The following is a 25,804-nucleotide window of genomic DNA, read 5'->3' as shown; positions in this document are numbered from 1 at the left end:
TGTAAGGAACCACCATCTCTTGGGAGTGAATACTCTTCAAGGGACAAGAAAACATCCACCTCCTAGCAATGCACAGCTACTGTGTGGTGAGAAAGCATGGCCTCTGTAGGCTAGAAAACCCAGACACATCTTGCAGGGAGCTACTTATCGAACCTACTGGGATAGGAGAAGGTGCATTGGGAAGGGGACAGTATCCTTGGCAAGCTTTGAAGAGCCTTGTATCTTGGATTTTATTTATTTTTTAACCAGAGTACAAGTCTCCTGGGCTCTGCAAGCTCTGAATAGCAAGAAAATGCCTGCTGACAGGGTGGCCAGTTTCCTCCTTGCTTCCTCCATGCAAAAGGATTTGCCTCCTCAGGCTATGATTGTACTGCAGTGCAAAAACACCTTTTGAGAAAATAGCATTTCAGGTACTGGTCTATGTGGGATGGTCATTCAACAGGCAGCTGTCCTGTTATCAGAGCACAGAGCTTAGTATGAGCGCTGAATCAGCTGGAACCAATGGGAAAGTCAGTGTTAATTAAAGGAGTGAATGGGCTTGCATGGAGGACACAGAGTTCAAGACCACACCACAGCTACAAGTGACATGGGCATAGCACCTGTGGTAAGCGGAGTGAGACACGCATGTCCTTACACAGACCAGCCAAATTCGGGCAAGGCCTGGAGGACTAAATGCTGCAACCATGGCAGGGATCCTTCCCACAGAAAGGGTTTGTCCCACATTCTCTGCTCCTCTCTGCCTTGCTGTCAGTTTTGTCACTCCTCCCCACTTGCCGGGGCTGTTGTTCCACACAAGGTCCTCCTCTTTCAGCCCCTGGGCATCTCCTGGTCCATCAGCTGTTGCTTGTGCTGTGGTAGTACAGTGAGGTCTGCACCAGGACATTATGGTGGTAGGACCCATGCAAACACACCAAAATGTGCTTTTTGCCCTGGGTGATCAGTCCCAATGGCAAAAAAGCCAACTCAACGGGGAGACAGGAGATGAGAGCAGTCTGTTGCATGATTAATTTATATCCTCAAAAGTCTGAAATGCTCCCAGAAACATTAGTATTCCTTATGTAAGAAAGCTGTCCAGATTTTCAACATATCCCTGCCTTATTCCCACATCTACTGGAATTAATAGCTGAAGGCTTGTAAAGCCCAAAAGGCAAACAGAGGACTGCATTTAATCTAATGCAGAGGCTGAGATCATAGTTTGGGAGTCTAAGCGTTGTCAGAAGCAGAGACAGCCCAAATTCTCATTTATACTGGGACACTTTTATAATATCCTGAAAGCATAAATGCACCTCAGAATAGGTGCCATGCCAACACTGACAGCCTGTTTTCACTGTGGGAAATGTTAGTAATGTTAGTAAATGTTAGCCCTTCAGAGAAATGAAGAACAAGTGGAAATAAAAATCCCATTCCTTACGTCTAAACCCAGTAGAGGTGACACAGCCCAAGAGGTTCCTAAGGTAAATTAGACTCCAGACAGTTCTGTATATCTGTGTGCATGTGTATAGGTCTGTAGACCTGTAAAAAAGGAAGTTGCAGATGCCCTGGAAGAATGATGAAAAATTCACCCAAGTGATTTAAAAGTAAGCATCACTCATGCTTGTTTTTTATTTTATTTTATTTTATTTTATTTTATTTTATTTTATTTTATTTTATTTTATTTTATTTTATTTTATTTTATTTTATTTATTTTATTTTATTTTATTTTATTTTATTTTATTTTATTTTATTTTATTTTATTTTATTTTATTTTATTTTATTTTATTTTATTTTATTTTATTTTATTTCACACTGCTTAATTGCTCCACAATGGCCTATTCATTGCACCCAGATATGATACCACTTCTCTGTTGAAGTGGTCACCCTGTCTAAGTCAGTGAGGGATTGATCCTCCGGGATGCATAAGTGCCATCTCCTGTTTCCTATATTTAAGATTTCACTGAGGAAGCTGTAGTGCCAACTGTATCCAAAGAAGTGCTGGGGTAACAAGGACCAGTGCATAAGAAGTTATGTTACTACAAAATTACACATTGGGAGCTACACTTGTATTAAAATCAGGCAAGAAAAGTAATTCCTGCCATTCCTGCCTTCTGTTATACTGTGTGCTAACCTTTAAACAACTACTTGTTTAAAGATATACAGGCTAGAAGTCATGGAGATCTGTATACCAAGTTCCTTGGTCTCTTTAGTTAACAATAATTCTTCCAAAGCTCTTTTTTTTTTTTCTTTTTTTTTTTTTCTTCAAAATTTTCCAAGGCAAGTGGCAAATCATAGAATCATAGAATCATAGAATATCCTGAGTTGGAAGGGACCCTTAAGGATCATCAAGTCCAACTCTTGACACCGCACAGGTCTACCCAAAAGTTCAGACCATGTGACTAAGTGCACAGTCCAATCTCTTCTTAAATTCAGTCAGGCTTGGTGCAGTGACCACTTCCCTGGAGAGCCTGTTCCAGCGTGCAACCACCCTCTCTGTGAAGAACCCCCTCCTGATGTCAAGCCTAAATTTCCCCTGCCTCAGCTTAACCCCATTCCCGCGGGTCCTGTCACGGAGAGCTTCAAGGACTGTTGTATGTTCTCATTCATGGCAGAATTTAATAAGTTAATAATTCAGTTAACATTATATAAGACTGGAGAGAATATCCTAGTGATTGATTTATTACTACTATTACTGTTATTATTAATATTGATAACAAAAGTGTTTATCATGTCATTGGTTTAAAATCCACTGGCCTGTAGTGCATTCACTGTTTTTAGACCAACCCACCACACTTTTGCCTTTGCTTTGAAGAGAAATGTGAAGAAGGCAGGTTTCCTGCAGGGGGAGAATCCTAAATGTGCGTGTTAGCAAGACACTGCCATGATACCTTCCTGTAACTTGTAGGTGGGATTTCCATGGGCTCAGGGTGCTCAAAAAACACCATGAGTACGATATCTCACCAGCCAGGAACATTCTGACTTGTGACTGAATATCTTGCTTAATAATTAGCAGAGGCCCTATAAGTGATGGAAAAAAAGACGTGTATGACCAAAATACAGCACCAAGAACACTTCCTTGGTGGCCTCAGTCTGTGTTCACCAAGGCTGAAGGATTGCATCCAAGTCAAAAGATTTGGTATCCTATAAATATTAGTCTCTCATTTCAATTTTTGTTCATTCTAATTTATTAAAGTTTACTGTTCTTACTATTTTTACTACTGTCATAATTATCAGTATTGATAAATCTCTTTTCCAAAATTCTTCCATTACTTTTGTGGTTCTCAGGCCCTGGGACCTTCCTGTTCCTGAAGTACAAACAGCTCTTAACTGAGCAGCCTCTGAGTGCTTTGGGCAGCAGAAATTCCTTTCCTGTCTCTCTCGAGGCCTTCTTGGTTCCTTCAATAGTATTTGCTGAGGACAATAGCTTGGAACCACACATTTATTCCTATGATGTTACATCCTTTTCAGTCCTTCCCCTTTTCGGGGGAAGTCAGGGTTCGCCCCTGACTAGCACCACATTCATATTGGAGGGGTTGGTGCACATGGATGAGCTTCTGGCCAGGGAGAGCATCTTTGTGGGCAGGATGAGGGGGGTTTGACTGGAGTAGGAAGCAAGCTGCACCCAGGTGGTTGCACCCTGGTGTGTGCAACTCTGTGCTCTCACTGGGTAACAGTGTCGACCGTATCTTGGTGTGTTGACAAGCAATATGCATCTCTACACAAGCAGAGGCAAATCCACCTCCTCCATAAGCATACTTAGATGAAAACACAGAGAGCTGAACTACTGCCACTTATAAAAACATATGCATTTTCATATATAAATACATATTTCATATATAAATAGCCTCATGAGGCCAGTTTTGGTGCATTTGTATATACCAAAAGCAGAAACATGAATGCTATGCCACAGACACTCCTGTGAAATAAATTTTGTCTTCAGTTTCAGTTTAATAGCTGATGAGCTTTCTGCCAGACGTATGAATGGCTTTGAGAGGAAAAGCATGGGAAGGAAAATGAAGATGTGATCAACCTAGGAAATGGTTCTTGGGAAGCCTTCCAGCGTTGTGAGCAAGTGAACACAAGAGCAGATTAGTGCGGTGCGCTGTCTGATGGATGCTCCAGCGGTAGGTTCACAGGACGTATGCTGTCTTTCACTGAGAAACAGACATTCATGGGACGAAAGAAAGCAAATGGATATAACAGACTCAACCTTTAAAGTTTTTAACAGAGACTCGTGAAATTGTACTAAAGAACGGAGACTTGCGGACATACTAAGAGATGTCAAGACCTGAAATGAATTGATGGACCACAGTCACAGCTAACTGACAGTGACAAGTGTTGTTTTGGACTGTTTGGGCTGGAAATGACGTCCTCAGAAATTAAACTGAGCCCAGCACTGTCAGAATCACCATTTTTCAGCTGCTCTAATAATCCCTTTCAAAAATCTCCCTGCATGGTATAACACATATCCGCATTTCTGTTTCCGAACAAGAAGCAAACAGACAAAAGAGTAATTAAATGTGTGAAAAATATTAAACTTCAAAATGTTGTATACACTAAAAAGGACAAAGGAATTGGTACAGAAAGAAGTAGGAAGGCTAGGAAATGGATTGGGAATAACAATGAGATTTCTACATGAAAAAGGAAAAGCTTTTGTTTCAAAGATGAAATACAGAGTTGAAAATTGTAATGACAGAAACTAATAAAGATACAGCCTGGGGTGGAAAGTAATTTCAGGGCTATGTAAACAGACACATTTTAACATCATACACCGATATGACAACCTACATTGCACTTTGTATAGCATTAAGTCCAAATTGTGGGCACTCTGGTGTCAGAAAGAAGGGAAACAATGCGTTTGGAAAGTGAATTGAATGTGTGATTGGGGAAGCATTGCTTAGGAAGAGTCTTTGTTTGCAATGACTGCAATTACAAAGTAATTCCAGCAGGGACAGAAATCCCCACCAAAGAGAGTTATGGTATTAACCTGTGAGATATACCACAGACCAAGGCTGAAGCAAGAGGAATCTCAGCCAAAAAAAGGCGAGATTTTTTTTTTTTTTTAAATAAAAAAAAAGGATTATATTTATGGAGGGGCTTTGTGGCTATTGCAATGATAGTCTGCCAGAGTCAGGACCTAACACAGGTAGGCTAATGATGCAAACCTTTGTTTACAATGAAGGTTAGTTTGTTGACATACTAGGAGAGAAAAAAATCAAGGGAAAGGAAGATCCATTGTCTGTCCCTTTATTAGGAGGTTTATGGCTAAAAAGAACCTAAAAAGGAGGCACTTGTGGTTGTATAAAGGGTCTGAACTGGAAGTTATGACTGTATGGCATAATGTGCAATTGAGACCTGATACAAAACCACCAGTCAGGTCAGTCTTTCCATGCGTTTTGGGAAACTTTGAAATCATCAGGTCTGTGTTGCTCTACTTCAGATACTGCCCAGACCCTGAGGTCATCCTGCTTGCTCCCAGATCTCCCCAGAAAGACTGATTATAAAGAAAAGCTGGCACTCCTCACCTTACCACCTTGGTGCCGTTCCTCATGACCTGCATGTCCACCATGCAGCCACCAGTGACATATGCAGCCAGGTTCAGCTCAGAGAACTCAGCCTGGAGTGGAGCAAAAGGACAGAGCGTTACTCAAGGACAGCAGAGACATAAACACATGAACACAGACACAGAATTGTCTTCAGATGGAATTTGCCTTTCCATTATTATTATTATTATTATTTTTCAGTGAGGCAATGGGAGATCCTGTTACAGCTGATTTGCCCCAGAGAGGCTGCAGAAGTATTTATGGTCCCACACTTGGGTGTACAAACTTACAGGATTAGGCTTATTGCAGTAATAAGTACTGAAGGAATTAAGAATGAGCAAGATGAAAAACACATACAGGAAAGAATAATAATAATAAAAAGAGGTAAGGTCATTTGAATTCAAATTCCAAGTTTCCACTTGGAAACATTCATTTAGAATTATGTCTGAGTTGGCTGTCACGCCACTGGCCAGCCATAAACCTAATACAAAAGGTTTAAACCTCCATAAATAGCTAAAAGGACTCATTATGCTATAGGAAAGTGATAAGCAGAGGCACCCACCTAATTCAGTTTACTTGTTAAGATTTTAACTATTAAAGGGTTAGCGAAGCTGGGCAGACTATTAATGGTACTACACAGTTATTAAAACACTTTATCTTCTAAAAGAGGTGCAACTTACGAGTCTGGAAAGGTTGTCAGGGAATGTTTAAGCTGTGGGGAGCAGAAGGTAAATGTGCACTGAGTGATTCTGGCTGCATAGAGTGTCAGTGAAGGTTAAGACACAAATCACAGCGATTAACGGGGCGAGAGGTGTGACAATCCTGTGGCGTGGCAGCTGACTGTGCTCCGGGCAGGCAGCAGTGCCAGCAGGACTTGGTGAGCCCAAGCCACTCAGAGCAGGAGGAGGACGTTGGGATTGGCTGATCTGCACCAAACTCAGGCTCCAAACCCTAAACCTGTCTTTTACGAGCCAGTGAGTAGAGCTCAGGCTATCTTAACCTATTCATATATGGTGCTTTTTGTTGGACTATGCAAAGTCTTTCTTTCCAGTTAACTTTTATGGATTCAGAATCCTGTGTTAAATTATTGGGTTTGCCTGCTCAAGATGAGATTTGCCTGTATATATAAATAATCAGCTTTCAGTTTTTCAGACAAAAAAAACTGTCTTCTCCCTTTCAACAGCTTTTTTAATCCTGCCTGTTAATGTGTTTCTTTCAGAGGTAGTATGGTGGAGACTGGGCAGCAGTAAAATCATCTCCTAACCACTGGCTACCTAATATCAGAGCACTTAGATGGTGTTGCTTATTGTGATTTTATTACGATGATTGTAGTATTTAATGTTTGGATATTTCTACTAGATGGAACTGGAAGATAGTGCCAGGAACAACTTTTACACAGAAAAAAAATACAAAAATAATAAAAAAGAAACACCATGTTTTTTTCCTCATGGAAAAAACTTGCAGATGGAGACTTAATGCACCTGTAAAGGCTCAGAGGCCAGACGACAAATGAAAAAATAACTTCCAACTTTCTTTTTTTAAAATCCACGTAATTTGAAAGCAATGGCTGTGGACTGTTGACCTGATGATGTAATGGGATTTCATGTCTGCGGCCCTGTGTAAACTTTTCAAAGCAACACCCTTACATGATCTTACATCATTTTAACTCACAATTATAATGGAAGGAAGGGGAAAATTCCTGTTGCCAAGAAGTAAATCCTACTTCAAACACACACACACACAATGGCAGTGATTCAGGTGACTTGCTGGACTTTTCTTATAAGATTGCATGGTACTGCCACACTGCTCAGGTTAGCTGATCTTCAGTGATCATATTGGATCTGAGAAAAGCAAATCCGTACCTCTAAAACTCACCTGCATTTAGTATGTTTAAAAAACTCAATAAAATAAGGAGTGGGAGTTCATCTTGAACAAATTCAGCAAGAAGAGATGCTTTGGGTACCATCAGCAATCTCTCCAGTGGCTCCAAGTGGGACACAGCATACCTGCTTGATAGCTTTCATGTGTTTGTGAAAGCTTTATGGAATGGGGAGATGAAAGGATGTTTTTTCCACCTCTGTGACTGCAGAGAGGCCCCAGTCAGAGAGCCACTGAACCGGACCTTTGGCTTTTGCAGCTGAGGGAAGCATCATCAGATATGAAATCAGAGCTTTAGCTTTAGGCCTGTATTTTATTTTTATTTTTTTTAATGCTTTTCTTCCATAATAATTCCATAGTGGGGAGTCCTCATCTGATGGGCTGGCAAGTACAGCTGAATTAAGCCAGCCTGACAGGCATTGCCCAGAGGCGGTCGGACCAAACAAAGCTGTGTTCAGACACCTGACATCCAAACAGGCCTGGGAATCCCCCGAGCTGCTTAGTGCTCCATACCAAACTGCCAGGACCAATTTCAGGCCTGCTAATGTCGAGAGCCAGAAGAAAGGGAGAAATCCCTTGTGGCAACCATTGTCCAGGGCACCCTGGCAAAGAGCGAGGAGAAACAGGGCCTGCGGGACTCTGCAAACCCACAGCATTACCCCAGCCCCAAAACGCCCAGAAATACAACCACAGCTGAGGAAGAGTCCCTAATCTTTCCCTGCCACTTAGCTTTAACGAGCTAAGTCAAGGAGCATTGCTGCTCTCATGTAGCTGCTTTGTCCGATCCGACAGGCTGCAGCGAGCTGGCGCTTGGAAGAAGGCTGAAAACTTCAGTCAGCAGAAATTGTTTCCTGTTGATTTTCCAGTGCTCCCTGTATTTTTGACTTTGTGGGTTTTGTAGCCTGATGATTTCCCTTGGCTGGGCTTTCAAGTCTGAGATCATCTCCAGCCTGCTCTTACCTTGCAGACAAAGAGGCCTTTGAAAGCAGGCTGAGCAGATAGAGTAACAGGTAACTGCACGAACCTGGAGAGCGCAGCTCTCCACTGCCCTGCACAGCAATTTTTGTTAGGACCCATCAAAAATTAGGCAGAAATACGTCAGATGGTGTTTTATGCTTGCTTTGCAGATGGTGCCAGTGGCTGCAAAAACATCTAGGGTAAGAGTGAACCCCATGTGACAAACGTGACACAGTTCATTTTAAGAATAATTTAATACAGACTGTGGGACTTGTATTCTGAATTTTCATGAGGCCCAGATTTGAGAGAGTGCCCACAAATATTTTGAGGATAGTTATGTTAAAAATGCCTACTATTTCAGGTATTTGGATTCACAAATCTCTCCAGATCATTTGGACTAAATCTTAACCTACTCTCCATTTCTCACATCAGTGTTCCCTAGGTACTCGGTATCTTTCTGTTGAACTATTTTAGGGTTTCTGTTTCTGTTTGCTGAGAATGAAACAAAGAGGATTTTGTCGTTTTAAATTATGCCGTAGTGGAATGTCTGGCCTGACAGCCATATGTTAAAACGCTTCCTGGGAGGCATGTGTTCAGGCTGGATTTAAACCATAAACCAAGTTTCACAGAATAACAGAAGACGGGGGTGGAAGGACTTCAAGACATCAGACAGACCATCTCTCCTTCCTAAGGCAGGATCAGGTCTACCTCTGCCGTTGTGTGTAGGTGCTATGTAACTTTTTTTGTATCTTCCATGGTTAAGGAGCCTCCTCAGTCAATCTGTGCTTTAACAACCTTGGAAAGTTTTCCTGATGTCTGACCTAAGTTTCTCCTCTTGCTTTCTAAGCCCATTGCAGAACTTGAAGACTTACTGCTTGAAGACTTACCCTTCCTTCTTCCTTATTTATATTTATATTTATATTTACATTTATATTTATATTTATATTTATATTTTAATTTTAATTTTAATTTTAATTTTAATTTTTAATTTTATTTTTTATTTTATTTATTTATTTTTTCCCTAGAGAAAAAAACAAACATTCCTGTAAGATTCTCTTTTAGGCAATTTCAGCAGTGTTATTGTCACTGGGCTTCACTCTGATGGGGCTGCAATAGTTTTAGGTTGTGACAGCCCAGTCACCATGATCTTTTAGCCGAGACCGGACCATTGCTGAGCAAGATGGAAGGACGAAGCCACTTGCCTTACAAAGGAGACTCCTGCTCAGTCTGGCATTACACTCCAGCCTTCTGCAAGTGAGCAGGGGTCTTCTGAGGAGGCCGCTCTCCCCTCCTCCTCGGGGCAAACTGGAGCTCCACAGTTCCTATCTCCTTTGTCTCTCCCCTACCCACCAGTTGTGCCCAACCATCCCACAGGCCTGGGAGGGCTGGTTTCCTTTTCCTTTCCTGTGTCACTGAGATGACACTCACTATGCACACCCAAGCTTCTCCTCTTCTCCTCTCTCATCCCTGCTGTGTGTGCACATGCTTGTACACCCATGATCTAGGTCCTGACCTTCCTGTATCCTTTCCAGCATCCTTCCTGCCCCCAGCCTGCTGTTGATGGAGGTCTGGAGCTCTGGGAATGAACTGACATGGAAAATGATGTGGGATTTGTTAAATAGGATCACAAGGGACAGAACCTGAGCAAAGGGACTGCTATTTTTTTTTTCTTAAACTCCCTCTAGAGCCAGCTCTCCACCTGGAAAGCACCATCCATCTCCCCAGATATTCCCAACATGTCCCTGTGAGACTTTCTGTTTCATCTCCCAGTAAACTGTGCTACACAACCAGCCTCTGACCAAGGCTCTCTGCTCATCTAATCTTGCTCTTGCAACTCCTCACCAATTATCACTGTGGGTCTGTTTTGCTCCTCCTTTCCTGTGACACAAAATGCAGTCAGAATAATAGGCTGGTTTGTGTCATGGCTTGGGCACTTCAGATGAAGAATTACTAATGTCTAATCAAATCCCATACATTCCTTAGTGGATTTTATGCTTTAGTTTCTTGGTGGACCTTCCAATACGTATAAGGAAAGAGAAACTTTGGCAGACACCAGACTGCATTCCAGTAACAGCACATTTCACTACAACCATTACAAGCATTTCATGGGGGAGGTAAGCAGTCCCTAATCCCTGCACAGGCAGGAGAGTGAACAAATCATATGGATGTGAACTGGGGGAGGACCAGGGCAGTGTGTACTTGATACATGAATTAATCACATACATGAAGAATTAGAGATTAAGCAACCCCTGATTCCCAAATCTCTCTGCTGAGACATTGTCCCTTGGAGACAATAGAGAGTTGGGAGGGGAACACTGCTGTGAAGCTCCAAGAACAGCTTCCACCACCGCTCTTTATAAAACCTGAAGCCAGGACGTATGCTCTGCTCCTAGCCCACAGACAGTGCTGGTGCTAATACCTTGACCTGGGAGAGTGCTGGCTGGCACATCAGCTCCAATGGCGTTTGGAGTTGTCTCTTAAATTTTCTTTTCAGAAACCATGTGACTGCCTGACAATTGGAGTTCTAGTTAGCAAAACCACATTTCTAAACCTTTTGATCCCAGGAAATAGCTCAAATGCATGAACTCTGAAAGCCTCCAAAAAACAAATGGAAAATAAAATAATAAAACAAGATTTTAGATATTTACGAAATTCATAATTTTAAGTCATTCTTGCTATTCTTCCAATTTCCTTTATTCATGAATTCTTTTTCATGAATGCTTGTATGTGGAAAAGCTGTGAGGTTTTTGTTGCTGTTCTTGAACTACTTTCTGTATTTTAGTTGGAAAAAAAAACCCACACCTTAAGCATGTAATGAATAAAAATTATACAGTTATTTGATGAGAGGCTAATTCTCACAGTCACACACGGGCCTATCAGTCTCTACCTTTTGAAAAGACCACTTTATGCCGCACATGAAAATATTGCTTTAGAACAAGAAGCACAATGGAACTGGAAGACATGATTTGTATTACAATTATCTCCTGTGTGAGCCAAGTACAACATTTTTCCTGACAATGCTGCCAATGGAGTCATAATCTATACCACAAGACTTTTCCAGAAGCATGTACATAGGAGTTCACTGAATAATCATTCCCTGAAAATAAACCAGGCAGCGGGGACAAATGAATGAGCTGTGCAAGAAGAATGCATGTCAGACAGAGATGGACCCACCTTGTCAAGGGCAGGAAATGGTGGGAAGAAGACGGCTGGACAAACAACAGGAATCAATATTTTGAGAAACTTTTTGGCCTCGCCAAACCTCCTTCACACTTTTCCCCCTTGCACCATCAATTACCTAATGCCAGGAAAGACGTCTCTAAATATATTAAAATGCCTTCAGAAAATACCTGAAAGAAAGGTACCCTCAGGGTCAAGACTCTAAGAAGTGCTGCTTGCTCTTGCCTGCCAGGTCTGTGCTCTCTTCTTTCTCTCACGTGCTCTCTTCAGTCAATGCAAGACACAGAATTGGAGAATACCACCAGAGCCATAAGGTATGACCCATTGCTGCTGCAGGTACCATGTCATGAAACCCTTTCTTAAACTGGTGTACTTATTAAAAGCAGTAATATCTCCTTCTGCCTCTAGGCAGCATAAACGAACTCGACTCTCTTGGTCCCCTTTCATAACTCAGGTCTCCACAGTCATCCCAGTGACCTCTTTCTGCACATCTTCTGCTCTGTGGGCATCGGCATCCTGGACAGGTGCTGAGTGTCCCACTCACCTGGCCACTGCCCACAGTGCCACGAGCTGACTGATGGGTCTGTAGTTGTCCACGTCTCAGCCCCAGCATCCCTCCCCTCTTCTGCTGGTGGCACACAGCCACGCAGCATCCTTGTGCACAGGGAAAGCCTAACGCACAAGGAGACCCCAACCCAGGACATTTTATGATTCCTATTGGAAATCCCAGAGTCGTGTGAAATCCTTAAGGCGTGCATAGTTTTGTTTTCTTTGGGACAAGGCAAAGAATGTGGTGAAGGAGGTGTTGAATTAATACCAGTTGCCTCCAGAGATGGAAAATGTTTCACAGAGCATAAGGCTTTCTCCTCCTGAGTATACTGTATTTCCTAATGTCTCCTGTCCTCTGGCTAGTGAAGGAGAAAGATGGTCCGAGAAGATAAAACTAAAATTAATTATTAATTTCAGAAGAGTGTCAACTCCTGTGGCACTTAAAGGTTCTTTAAGCTTAACTTAGCTTTAGGGCCAATTTACATTATCAAACTTATATTTTTCATTTCTAAAAAGCAACAAAAAACACCTAGATTTTGTATTTCCTGAGGAAAAGAGCTGCAGTATACCCTGCAGTATAACCTACAGTTCTCAAAGCCAGAAATCTTAAGGCAAGCAAAAGCAGCAATGTGGTTCAAAACCTAAACCCCTTATTTTTAGCATAAGTTAGGAGGTGTATTTTTAGATTTGGCTGCTTCTTAAAGCTTAGGGTTTTACCCTCACTGAGTAAGACTTAAACTATCAAAGGTTTAATGGGAATAAGTCAAACATATTTTCACTTTTTGATCAGTGATTCATTCAGTCTCTTGAATGACTACTGTTGCTCCAGAAGGACATATAGTGGAAAAAAAATTCAGATAACAGAAACGTAATCAAAACTGCCTCCAAAGGAAGTAAGACCTGAATCCAGGAGAGTATTTGCATTTAAGTATTAGTTTTTACAAACCTATGTTACACTAAAATCAAACCAGGCATTTATCTGCCTAATTCTTGCAGGAATACCCCATTTACTGATGCGGTAAAGAAAGAAAGCTGCAGAGCTGCACTATGCCTCACTCTGGGGATTAGCATCAAAGACAGGACTCAGGGATGTCAGTCAGGTTTCTTGATGCCAACACTATATTTATGAAAAAATGCAGGTGGGTAGATTCATTGTCCCATTAAAGGAAAGACACACTGCATACCTGCATGCAGGGATAATCTCCTCCCCCCCAGTAGTTTCCCTGGCTTTGTCTGTATTTCCTCAGGGGGGTCTTCTGACATCCAGGCTAAGAGGGCAAGTAAGCTTTGGAAACAGACATTATGCTGGATGAACTGAAATCCATAAATGTGTCTAATGTAAAAATGGAGGCTATTAGGGAAGTAGAACAGCTCGTATGATGAGATGCTGCTGGCATCAGTGATTTTCTCTGTGTGCACTTTAACTGTGAATGCCTCCAGCCCCCATGGGACTGTAGAAAATAAAAGTCATTCAATAAGTCTGCTTCTCTGTGTTCCAGGAGTGGAGCCCTTGCTGCTACCAATGGCATTTGGTTCTGCCTCTTACACTTTACAGCATGGCTTCCTATGTCTCTTTTTCTCCTGCCTCCTTCCAGGAGCACATTTGCTTCCCAGTTTCTCAACCCTCAGCTGAAAACCTCTTCCTCTGCAGCCAGGAGGGAGGAGAAAATGGAATTGTGTCCCTGGATTTCAGTTAAGGATGTGTGGTAACAAATGCTGCAGCCTTTAAAGCAAATTAATAGATAAGTTTGGGGCATTATGCTGGAGATTAGAAGAGAAGAAACAAAGATGGAAACAAAGTCACATTCATTTTAATGAATCACAGGAGAGAGCAGAGGCTGGACAGTATATATACCAGCAGCAGTATCCCTGACAGCTCTTTCTCCTACTCATTGGCACCAGGTGGTGCCCACAGTGTCTCTTGTCCCTTGTTAGTGGTAACAGACTTGGCTAAAGAGCAATGGACTGGGGTGGTATCAAGGTCATTTGGTTCATTTCTGTGCTAAATAACCAGAAAAGCTTTTTTGAGAGTCTCTAAAACCTATTTTTGTACAGGCTGAGACTTACAGAAGTGGTTCCCTGAGTGGCTGGATGGCATTTAACAGTCTCTTCCCTGTGGATTATCCAGTGTCTAAGAACTGATTTCACTTCTGCTGAAGAAGCTGTAGAAACTTAATATCTTGAAACTCCTGCCTGTTTCTCAAATTCAGCTGAAATCAGCCAATGGCTTCTGCAGTTTTGGGTGTGGGGGACAGAGAGAGCGAGACAGTATGATCACATACGTCTTGCATTCCTCAAATGACAGCCAAGGGGGAGAGGCAGCTCAGAGAGTGGGTAGGGGAGTACAACCAGATTAGATAACTGACTCCCCGCTGCTGAGAGTGAGAGGGGGAGAGAGAGAGAGACTGTGCTGCTTTCAGTGCTCCTACTCCACTATAAATAAGTGATGTCGTGACTTAAAAAAAAAACTACAACAAAACATTTTCCTTCTCTGCTTCCACCCAAAAACTGCCCAAATGGCTTGCTAAGTAGGAAGGAAGATGTAATAGGCATGGAGATGAAAGAGAAAAGCAGCACGGCAAATCCTTCCTTCAATTTAAATCAAGTATTGAGCACCCTGGAAGAATGGCAAAAAAAAAATAGCACTGTCAGAAAAATTATAGCAGTATTTTTTTTATTTTTTTTCCCCCAATGTGGTTTTTCAAGATTGTTAAACATTTGGATATTTCCTTTCACTGCTTTCTGCTATTCAATTTCTGTTTTTTTGTTATTTAGCTTCTCAGATCAAAAGTGGTTTTTTTTTTTTTTTTTTCCTATAAGGTATTAAGAATTCTCCTAAGGCAAACTGTGTTTCTGGTTGAGGCAATGGTATGTGGATATCTGAAGCAAGATCAAATGGAAAGCTGAAAAACTACATGAACTTACTGAGAAGACCAAGTAGCACAAGAGATCCCTGAAAGTCAAACCATGATGTGATGCAGAGCTCATCTGGAACTGAGTAGCCACCACACAGTTTCTGTGCTGTTCATGGTACCATTACAGTAGAGAAGACCGGTGAGCTGGGATCTCAAAAAGAAAGGTGTGCACCAGCTGGATAAGCACAGCTATTTCCTGCCTTTTTTTTTTTTTTCTTTTTTTTTTTTTTTTTCCCCATAAGAACATTGTAGAAGAAAGTTATTTTTTTTCACGTCAAAAGGATCTGTGTTCAGCCTCTGGTTTGCTGTTCCACAACACTTTAGAGTCTTACTCAAAAAAGAGCAAGAAGAGTGGAGGAAGGCTCCAGATAATCAGGCAAGAAAGGATGGGGAAAAGGGAAAAGGAGAAGGAAGAGGAAGAGAAAAAGAAAAAAAGAAAAAGAAAAAAAGAAAAAGAAAAAAAGAAAAAGAAAAAGAAAAAGAAAAAGAAAAAGAAAAAGAAAAAGAAAAAGAAAAAGAAAAAGAAAAAGAAAAAGAAAAAGAAAAAGAAAAGAAAAAGAAGGGGCAAAAAAACAGAGTCTGAAGAAAGAAATGCCCCTCACTTGGCCTCAACGATATGCAGAGAGGACTGAGGTCAGACTTGAGGACTCCCCATGACAATGCAGCTTCTGTGTTCCCTTGGTAGACAGTGATCTAAGTGGGGAAAGAGATCATATCTGCTGTGTTTGAGGTCTGGTGGAGTCGAGAGCAGTTCCCTGCCAGCTACACCAAGGTTTGGTTGCCTGATCTGAGGAGTGGGGAGAGGCAAAAGGAAGAAGCTCGTACCCTTGTTCATTGTTCCCCAGCTCTCAGACCGTGTGGTTCATTCTCTCAGGCAGAGAGAGCTGCAGTCACTGAGAGACTCAACTCCACTTGGTATTTAACAGGGCTGCGAGGGACTTGGCAGTGGTCCTCACCAGCAGAGTCACGCTAACCTAAGGGTTTTAGAGCAGTTTGGTGCCTCTTCTCAAGCACAGACATATAGCTCACGTGAAGGGTTTCAAGAGACAGGTTGGAAGAGTCTTCCTGAAGGAGTCCTAGAGGAAATGCTATATGCTCTTAGTGACGATGACAAGGGTCATTACTGGGTCTAACCCATCGCGGATCAAGAGTCCATTTCTGCCCTTCTCCATTCAACAGCCATTGGAGATAGGCCTTTCATAAGCAGCTCAGGTGGAAGCTGAGGGGAAGCACTGTGAGGGCAAAGGCAGAGGCTGGAGTTTTAAGGAAGAATTAGTAAGTCATTTTGAAGAGAACCAGGTCTAGCTTTGAAGCTGACCCTACTTTGAGTGGTACAGAAGGTTGGATCAGAGGTCTGAAGGGCAATTGTTATTTGATTCTATGCTTCAATGGGAGAAGTATGATTATTTTTTTTTTAATTTTATTTTTTTCCTTTTCTCTTTTAAGACATTTACTGCCACAGCCAGCAAGATAAAGGCTTTGATCAGAAAGTGCAAGTGAGAGTTGTTCTTGCTAACAAGAAGTAACTAATTTGGCACCAATAAAAAGAGAAAAATGAAGCATTTATTGATAACAGTTGCAAAAACAACCTTCTAACTTTTCTGTCCCAGAAACAACATTTAAACTGACTGTGTGTTCTCATATACAGTCTTAGGCAACAGGACAACAGCCCTTTGAAAAGAGAAGGAGCAACTTGTCATGAGCAGTGGGTCCTGAGAAAGTCTTCAAAACCACTGCATTAGTTCTTTTATACACACACATACATAACACAGAATCACCATCTTTGTAAAGACAGAAAATATCAGGTCATTCAAACAACATTTGCAAGCTTTCTTTACCCACCCAAGTAGTTTTATAGCCCTAAAGGGGAAAAAGCAAGCATATCATTCCTTCATGATCACCCATTCATATATACATCTCTCTCTTACTATGCTTGCTTTCAAATTAGGTACCTGCAAATATTTATTAATAATCATTTCTGCTGTGACAATAACATGTAAAACCTCAGTCAACATGGGGACTTCATTTTGCCAGGCACTGCACCAACACAGAGAGGAGGGAACAGTCCCCAGCATGAAGAGTCTTGAGTTGAAATGAATGCCTTGTGCTACCAGAGAAACAGAATATTTGTCCAGTGCCTTGCAGAGCACATTAGATAACAGTTCATGAGCCTTCTCAGTGTTCCTATGGGCTTTCAATAGCTGAAAATATTTTGCTGTGTGCAGTTCTTTTGCATATGGAAATCAAAAAGATTTTAGGCTCAAATCAGGTCAAATAGGATGAGTCAGAAGACTTCTATAACTCACATGTGGAATACAACATCACCAACATGCACTGTGGTGTACTGCCTTTGCACCTTTTTGGCACACATATGGATCTGTGAGATAATCTTCCAATGGAAGACATTATTGTTCCATCATCAAAATGAAAACTTAATTTTAAGGTGACATAGTCACTAGTTCTGCAAAGGCAGGGAGAGAGGAAAGGATATTTTCACTTATGTCTTCCATAATGTTCTAAAATGAACAAATATTAAAACTCATCCCCAGTTCCTTTCTTCTGAAGAACATCCTCAGGTTGTTGCTGATATCTCCGCCCTGTCCACACACATTTCTTACAACCACATTCAGTTGTCACTGACCTGTTCCACACGAATATCGAATTCTCCATTCACCTTCTTCCCTTGGAAATACTTGGCCCTGCAGAAGAAATGAGAGACATGGGCATGGTTAAAGGTTTGGGGCTCTTATTGAATGCTATTTTGCTTCTGCAGTTCCGTTTTGCTGAAGAATTCCTATCCGGGTCACAGCATGTTTTCCTAATTCCTGTCTTCTTTCAGCTTTCTGTTCTCCAGGAGGAACCTGCCAAGCCAGATGAAAACCACACCGGAAAGTTCCTTCAAGGCTTGTGACTTTTACATTTCATTTTCAAGCTGAAAACCAAATGTTCTCCTAATCTTTTCCAGAGCAACAACTCTAATCAATGATCCCTTGCTAATCTCCTTTAATGCACCATCTTTATTCTGCAAAAGAAGGAGTGCAATGTATGTCATGCCATCAGAAACTTTTTCTCCTGATGTTGAGCAAGGATCTTTATCATCACAGCTGAAGTACTTGTAAAGTTTTCTCTCATGCTCTCTCCCTGAAGATTTGCTTTTCCATCGTTTGTCTTTCTGCTACTAATGTAGAGAAATATTATACCCATCTACAGCACCATGAACGTAGGATATCCTGAACCAAGAAACTGTGTTAGTTTTGGAACTGAGAAATGTCACAAGAAGGACCATTTCTTTGCACTTTCCAGCACCTCTGCTCCTAGCTGCCTAAGCTAAATAGACCACAGAGCAATTACAGGGAGGGCAAAGCTGACATTTGTGCTGGAGAAGACAGCATAGGAAAAGGGCAGGCAACTTTAGCCTTTTCATCCATATTTGCACATGAAGCTTGTTGTATTGATTAGTCAGCAGGGAAATTGCCAATAGAATTTCCCCTCTTAATATTTTTCTCAGTTTCTTCCCTTCATCAAACAGACTTCAAATAAGAAGACATGAGCTTAAATTATTTTCTCAGACCCCCCCCCTAAAATTTCAGGAAGATTGTGTTGGTTCCAAAATGCTCTTCTATTTGGAAAGCGCTGAAAACACAGTTAAGCCCTTCAAGAGCTATTTCCAGAGACAAAGTAACTCTCTGAGTTCTGTTTCCAATTGGCAAAGACAGGACAGAATAAAGAAGTAAAGGAAAATGAGGGGAAGCCGGCTTTGCTCCCTATTTTATAGTATTAGCAAAAAAAGAAGCTGGCTCACATTTTTACTATGTGTCTATTTGTTCCAATAAAAAAGGAGAGACAGTAGGAAGGCAATTTTCCCCATGGCTGAAACACACTAGTTTTCAGCTGAATTCTCCCCTCCTCCAGCGATGTGAAATGTAAATAAAAAAGTTGCTTTGTTTTTTTTTTTGATCCTGGCTCAAACCAAGTCAAAAGGTTTTACTTTATTAGGAAAAAAAAAAAAAAAAAAAAAATCGTAAGTTTTCTGCTTGGCTGTAATGAGGGCATCTGTGGGCTGTATCATGCTTCCCTTCCCAGACAGCCCATCCATCAGCGTGGTGCTAATAAGACCTCTGCATGGATGTTGGTGAGGGATGCTGTAACAGCCAGGTGTGACCAAGACTAAATGGCTCAAACAACCCCTGTCCAGTATGACAAGCAGAACTCCAGCCACTTTTCCCCCTCTTTTGACTTTACATGTTGCATGAAAAAAAGCAACTCAACAGACAGGCTGAGACATCACGCCTCTAATGATAAACAGGAATGCTAAATGTGCTTAATAATTCTCCTGTGTTTCTGGAGGTATGGCTGAGTCTGGCAACATTCCTTGCTCCTAAGCATGAGGGATATTGCTGGAACCAGCAACTTCTCAAAAACTGGAATAAGCTTTAAGTGGGCCCACAGGAACTGGTCTGAAATTTGAGGCGTGCTACTCACTGGTACAAGCTTGTTTTTATTCCCAGCACACTCGTAATATATACTCCTTACCCACATTTATGAAACACACTTCCTCCCTCTATGGCCTCTCTGCTTTGCTGACCAGCTGGTTGCAGACTCCTTGGTGCTGCTTTGCTTCAGCTTGTAATGAAGTGTGATTAGCCATGGTCTTCAGCCCGGTACAGATGGAGCAAAAGAGGCTTCCACTGCCTAGTCCAGGAAATTACCCTCAACACAGTTAAAAAATCCTCCCTCTCATCTCCACAACACTGGCTCTGCTCATGGGTAGGCACGCAGAGGGCACATCCAGCATGAGGATTCATTGGGGCAACATCCTCAAGTTAGATGCTGCGTGACCTCTCCTTATCCCTCCTTCCACGCAGGTTGTCTCATCCCATCTCTCAGGTAACTTTCTTTTAAAAGCACAATATGTCACATTCTTTGAAAGACAGCCCCCAGGAGGATTAACCTGCTCTGAGCGTCCCTGAAGATTACAGGTGCTAAGCAATTTGCAGCAAATATTTTGGTCAGCCCATCGTTTTGACACAGCCCAGGGTAAGAATGAAACACTTCTTTCTGAAAATATGTCTGAAACGGGTGTAGTGATGTTTTCAATTCACACCTGGTGTTCCAGAGCCCCTGGGCAGTGGAGGCTATCATGCTGAAATGAAAAATGGCTTTAGCCTCACCCTGGACTCCTTGAAATTAAACTGGAATCATTGCTGATGCTGTGGAAACATCATGATACCTCCATGGCAAGGGGGAATATCTTTTGGTCAGTACTGCACAGCACATGAAATGGCTTCTGATCCCTACCTACAAGAGTACAGCACACAATGGATGGAAGAAATAACACATTGCTCTGATGGGCATGCAGGGGAAAGACGGGCATTTTTTTGCAGGAGAGACATCTGAGAATGCTCTCTCCTCCAAATCAACCTGAGCTTCTAGGTGGTGGGCTCCTCCAGACCTATTCCCAGGAATGTGACTTGCTGTGGGGTTTTCTAGGCAGCTTGTAATGCAGCTGTGAATCTCTCCCACAAGACCAGCTCAAATCCTTTCTAAGAAGCCTCAGAGTGCTCCCATTTACCTCAACCACAGCCAACCACCAGCAACAGGAGGAGCAGCTCATCACCCAGGATGGGAGCTGCCCTGCAGCACCCCCAGCTTGGGACACCAGGCAAGGCACCAGCCACACAAGCCCACTCCTCTCCTGGGCAGCCTGCAGTGCTCTTTGTTTTAAAGCACATCAGACGTTGAAGCTGGCACAGCAGTGTTATAATTTGGCAACGCAGGGTGTAGATGGGGTGGTGCGGTTGCTGTGATCTCAGCAAATTAGCATGTAAACATGTTGTGATTGATGAAAAATGCAGGGCCACGCTCAAGAAAAGTTCTTGGGTGGGATTGGCAGCGCTAGGAATTGTGTTTAAATGTGGCCACACCAGCTGGGAGAGAGGAAGCACCATAATAAACAGCTAAAGGTCTGCCCTGGCCTCCAGGGGAAGACCTTTCCTTGAACCCCTCTTCTCCTTGCAACAAGGAAGCTGCACACCCTGGAAAGGGATAGGTTTTGAGGGTGCAAGGGCACCAGACAAGCACAACTTCTGCTTTCTGCCTCAGCCCTGACGTGGTTACAGGGCCACAGGAAACCTGATGCCTCTACTTATGATGTAATTCGGAAAGAATAAAAAGCTTGTTTTCCAGAGCTGCCATGAAACAGTCCCCAGTCTGCCTCAGCGACCATGGCTAGAGGAAGCATATGGGTGATTTTTCAGCCAGACACAGAGTATATCCTGAATAGCAGCAGGGAAAAAAGACACCTGATGGTTATTACCAATTCACCTGGAATTACCTACATAAGAGAGAATTCATAGAAAATCCATGTATAACATTATTGGCTTAGGTATCTGTGAAGCATCCTTCTGAACAAGGGATTTGAGTGCTGATGCAAAGCTGCAATCAGATCTGTAAGACACCTGAATACCAGCAGTGAATTTTATCCCTCCGGTGTAACTCTGTGAGCAGGGTAACCCATACTGCAGCCATGAGAAGGCTGCAAAAATCCATGTGCTCCATGCCTGTAGTCTGCAGACACAGGGATTTGGTCCCTCAGATGGCACCATGTCCCCACCAAAGCCTTGTGTGTCCCCAGGCCCAGGGGAAGTAAAGTTATGGGTATGTGAGCTGGGGCCAACCTGGAAACACAGCATGAGAGCAGCAACCCCTCTGTGTGGAACAGGAGCTTCCAGCTATTCCCACAGCTCTGTTAGCTGGGTGAAGCAGAGGTTATAACACATTACACAGCTTTGAAGACAGGCTGGTATCTTGTATTAAATTCATGGGACTTCCTCAGGGTATCCTATAAACTGGTTTCTGCATTAACTAATTTTTGAGGATAGGACAAGATCAAGAAAATATAGCTCAAAGCATCCTATAAGAGACTGCAATGGAGCTGATGTAACAAATGTCATTGCAATTGCTGGTAGCATGTCTTGGAGTAACTAGATGAGTAAATAAGCATTACATCTGAGCCCCAACTCCCCGTGATGTGAATCAGCCCAGGCACCTTCTGGGGCATCACTGTGTGACAGAAGCCTTGAGCTACAAACTCAGGAGTGGGTTTGTTCCTGCTCCCCAGGCTCGGAGTCACGGCAAGCATGCCAAGAAATATTGTGATAGCAAATTCCTCTGAATCCTCTGAGTTTGTGCCTCTGGAACAAGACACAAACAGCAAAGAAAGAAAAGCCACTCTTTGGATGGAGACTGCTTCTCACCTGGAGCTCAAGGGAGTGGGTGGAAGAAAGAGGGAGAGGAGTGCTGGGGAAAAGACATCAGTAAATAAACCACAAAGGATCAGTGGGTAAATTATGGGATTATCTGAATTATTTGCCTTGGAATTGTATCACAAATATTTCTCTCGAGCCCCATGGGAAAACAAGGCACGTCATTTCTTTCTGGACCAGCCTAGGAAAGGCCAGGCTAAAACCCTTGGAATTGGGTGTGGGGGCACCTCACGGAGGGAGGGCGGGGGGTTGGCCACTGTACCAAATCCCCGTGTCAAAGGGCCTGGGGCCCAAGTGATGCACAAGGCACTCACTGTATGTCCGCATTGTCTCCTTCATAAAAGGGGCTGGGACTGGGAAAAAGGAGGCAGTTTCCAGGATACTGGCCAGCAGCCGCTGGAATGCCCCGACCACCCCAGCCCCCAACAGGCTGTAAAGGCAGTGGGGAGGGGAGGAGGAAGACGAGATGCATTTGTATCCTTTTTTCTTCAGGGGTAAAAACAAGGGAGGTTTTCCTTTCAGGGCCCAGCCCTCAACCCCTTCACCACTTATGCTCAGTTTTGCAATTCCCAGCTGCAAACAGGAAGGACTTTTGAGGTGGTCAAGTCCTGACTGCCCAGGGCATAGGGAAGAGAAAAAATCACTCCACGAGTGTTGTGGTCTGTAAGTTTCTTGAGCTCTTATCTACAACTGTTGCAGCCCAGAGACCTTTACACACTGATCAGGTGTGGGATGGACTGGTTGGTAGCTAATTTTTGTTTCGTAGGAGTACCTAATAAACACTAGGGAGGGTTGTTCAGCTTGTTAAAAATGATGGATAAGCATGATGGATGTGTGTTTCGACATCTCAGACAACAAGGTCTGAACTAGAGGTTAAATAGCCCAGAGGCAAGATCAGAGAAGGAAAGGAGACCCCCATTTTACAGGTGGGAAGGGGAGGACCAAGAGGCACATCTAAATTTTGGGCTCCTAAATACATTGATACTTTGCCAGGAGCTCCACGGATGTTTCAGTACCAGCCCGGGACGCAGTGCTGCTTTACCCTGGGGTGACATTAACTTGCTCTCCCTGCTGTCACCGCCAGGGCTGCTGGAGCCACCTAGCCAAGAGCCAGCTCAGCAGGTACGTCCTTGGCGCCCGAGGTCAGATGGCGAGTTAGTGGGAACAGACGTCCTCTGTTACCTTCTCGGAACAACCACAAGCCCAGCCTGCTCTGGTTACTGTAAAACAACCCCCGAGGCATTCTTAGTTATGGGATCACACGAAGGGAAGAAACGCCTCCGTGCCTGCTCCTGAAGAGATTTGTATCAGGCTGTGATGATGGTGTAGGGTTGGCTCTTTTTTTGGACAAAGGAAGTCCTCACAGAGAGGTTCCTTATGAGGCCCCAGGTCCCACCCTACAGGGCTGGAAGCGTTTTCTTGGCTTGAACACCCACAGAAAGGGAAGTTTGGGGGCAGGAAGGGAGAATGGCTTTTTAAGGTTTCTTTTGTGATTCCTCCCTTTCTCTCAGGGCGAGAAGTTGACAAACAGAACCAAAAGCCTGCTTTTGGGGGAGACCTGGGCTGGCAAACTACCAGGACTTTTAATGATGACTGCAGACACCACAATTCAGGGCATTCTTCCTATTCAGGGAACCGCAGAGTCCCACATAATGCTGGCCCCCCAGCATCTTCCTGTGCCACCTCCTGCTCACGAAACAGGGGTAATCAACGCAGCTACCCAAGAGAAGAAACACAAGTGAGTGTAAGGCTTTTGGGCACGGCTTTTTGTATTTCTTCCAGCTGTCGGGATAGGAAGGACACTTCGCTGTAGGTCCGATCCCCCCCAGGCTACCCTCTGAAGGGCCGGCACTGTGGTCACATTCCTCCTGGCCACAAAGAGCTGGGGAAGGGGGAGGCGTGCTTTAAGCACAACACGAGGCAGCGAGTTTATTTTGCATATTATTCAAAATAGTACATTGCTGGCACACTTCCATGCTGCTAAATCTAGAGGGTAGGGCCTGGAGCTGTTTGCGAGGGGTGTCATTTTGCTGAGGATTGTGCAATGCTTTGTCCCGGTTCCTCCTTGGAATGGAAGCCCACTTCTGACCTCTCTGAACTTTAGGAGTGGGGGTAGCAGGCTAACTCACACCAAAGCTGAGGTAGGGCTGCTGGCTTTCAAGCAGAAGAAATCTGGCTCACAAGCCTTGAGAAACACATCTGAGCCTTTTTTTTTTTAAAATATGTACGGGACTAGGCAGGACATTCTGAGGTTAAATTCTATGCATTTATAGGAACTCTGGTAAAGCAATTAAGGTCCCAGATTTGACTTGCATTAGCATATTTATAACCTGGTGGGGAATGTTTTCCATATTCCTTGTGTCTATTTTTGTAATGATACTAATCCTTTACATTTCTGTATCACCTTTCACGCAGGAGGACTAGATCCCAAGTTGCTTTACATATGCAGGACGAAAATACAGGCAGACATGATGGTGATATACCTAAAACAGATTGAAAAGTGATGTGATAAATGTGATTTATTGAATACCTCTGACAGGCTTACCTCCTTCTCACCCCTATGCCTGTATGCTAGGGAATATGTCTAATTTTGAAAATCTTCATGCTGCTTCCAAGTACACATACATACTCTTACAGACACACACACTATTGAACACAAGCATGCCTCTGCTTTCCCTGAAATGGAGCTCAGCCCTCAAGTCACACTTGGCATAGATTATAGGAACAGTAATATTGAGTTCTGGCTATCTATGGATAAATAATGAAAATGTAAGGCTTTTATCCAGATTTGTGAAAACATAAATTTCACTTGTAAATTTTTGCAAATTATATCGGCATAGTTGCACAGAACTTATGAAGCTTTAGAAGGTTATCCTTGTATAATAAAGGCAAATTCATAATTATAGTCAGTTACCACAATATTATTTGACTGTGGGTTTCTTACCAGGAAATACAGACAAAGCTTTGTAATTTAACCAGCAAATTCCTGAGATCAAGCTTGAAGTATCAACTCTGAATAATAATAATAATAATAAATAGTAATGAAGTCCAAATTGAAAAGCTAGTCCATAACTTGCCATTATACTTCAGTGAGTTAAGTACAGAAATATTTCTCTGAACGTGAGCTTTCGTATATCATCTTTAGCCTACTGAAAGCATGAAATGACTCATGATGACATTCATGGAATACTTTTGAAAAGCCATTTCTTGAAAAAAAAATAGGGCTTAGAAAGTCCCAAATTACTAAAATTCTGTATTAGACTGTTATTATTTGACCTGCTATATTTTTGGACAAATTACATATTTAAGGCTCAATACATCATATACTATCAGAAGTAAAAATAGCTTTATTTTAATAAAAAGGGTTGATAATCTCCTCCGTCCAGTGAAAAACAGTAATCCTGTCAGGTCAGCCCATAATTAGACCCGAACCATGACATTATTATTATACAAAGAGCCATTTCAGATGCATTAAGAGGATTTCATTCAGTGTTAATCATAGTTTTTCTCTTCCATAATTTTTAAATTTTTGGAGACAATATGT

General features: G+C 42.6%; 1 protein-coding gene across 1 annotated transcript in view; it reads right to left on the bottom strand.

The window, feature by feature from the left end:
• SYN3 (synapsin III) overlaps positions 1-25,804 on the bottom strand; it is a 189,523-nt gene that overhangs the window by 138,329 nt on the left and 25,390 nt on the right. The window contains exons 3-4 of the mRNA XM_013092067.5: positions 17,637-17,694; positions 5,499-5,590 (exon numbers count right to left, since the gene is read on the bottom strand). Coding sequence (XP_012947521.1) covers positions 5,499-5,590; positions 17,637-17,694 — 150 coding nt within the window. The remainder of the gene's footprint in view (positions 1-5,498; positions 5,591-17,636; positions 17,695-25,804) is intronic.

This window comes from Anas platyrhynchos, chromosome 1 (genome assembly GCF_047663525.1).
Source record: "Anas platyrhynchos isolate ZD024472 breed Pekin duck chromosome 1, IASCAAS_PekinDuck_T2T, whole genome shotgun sequence".
Lineage (NCBI taxonomy): Eukaryota > Metazoa > Chordata > Aves > Anseriformes > Anatidae > Anas > Anas platyrhynchos.
This window is presented reverse-complemented; position numbering and strand designations above follow the sequence as displayed.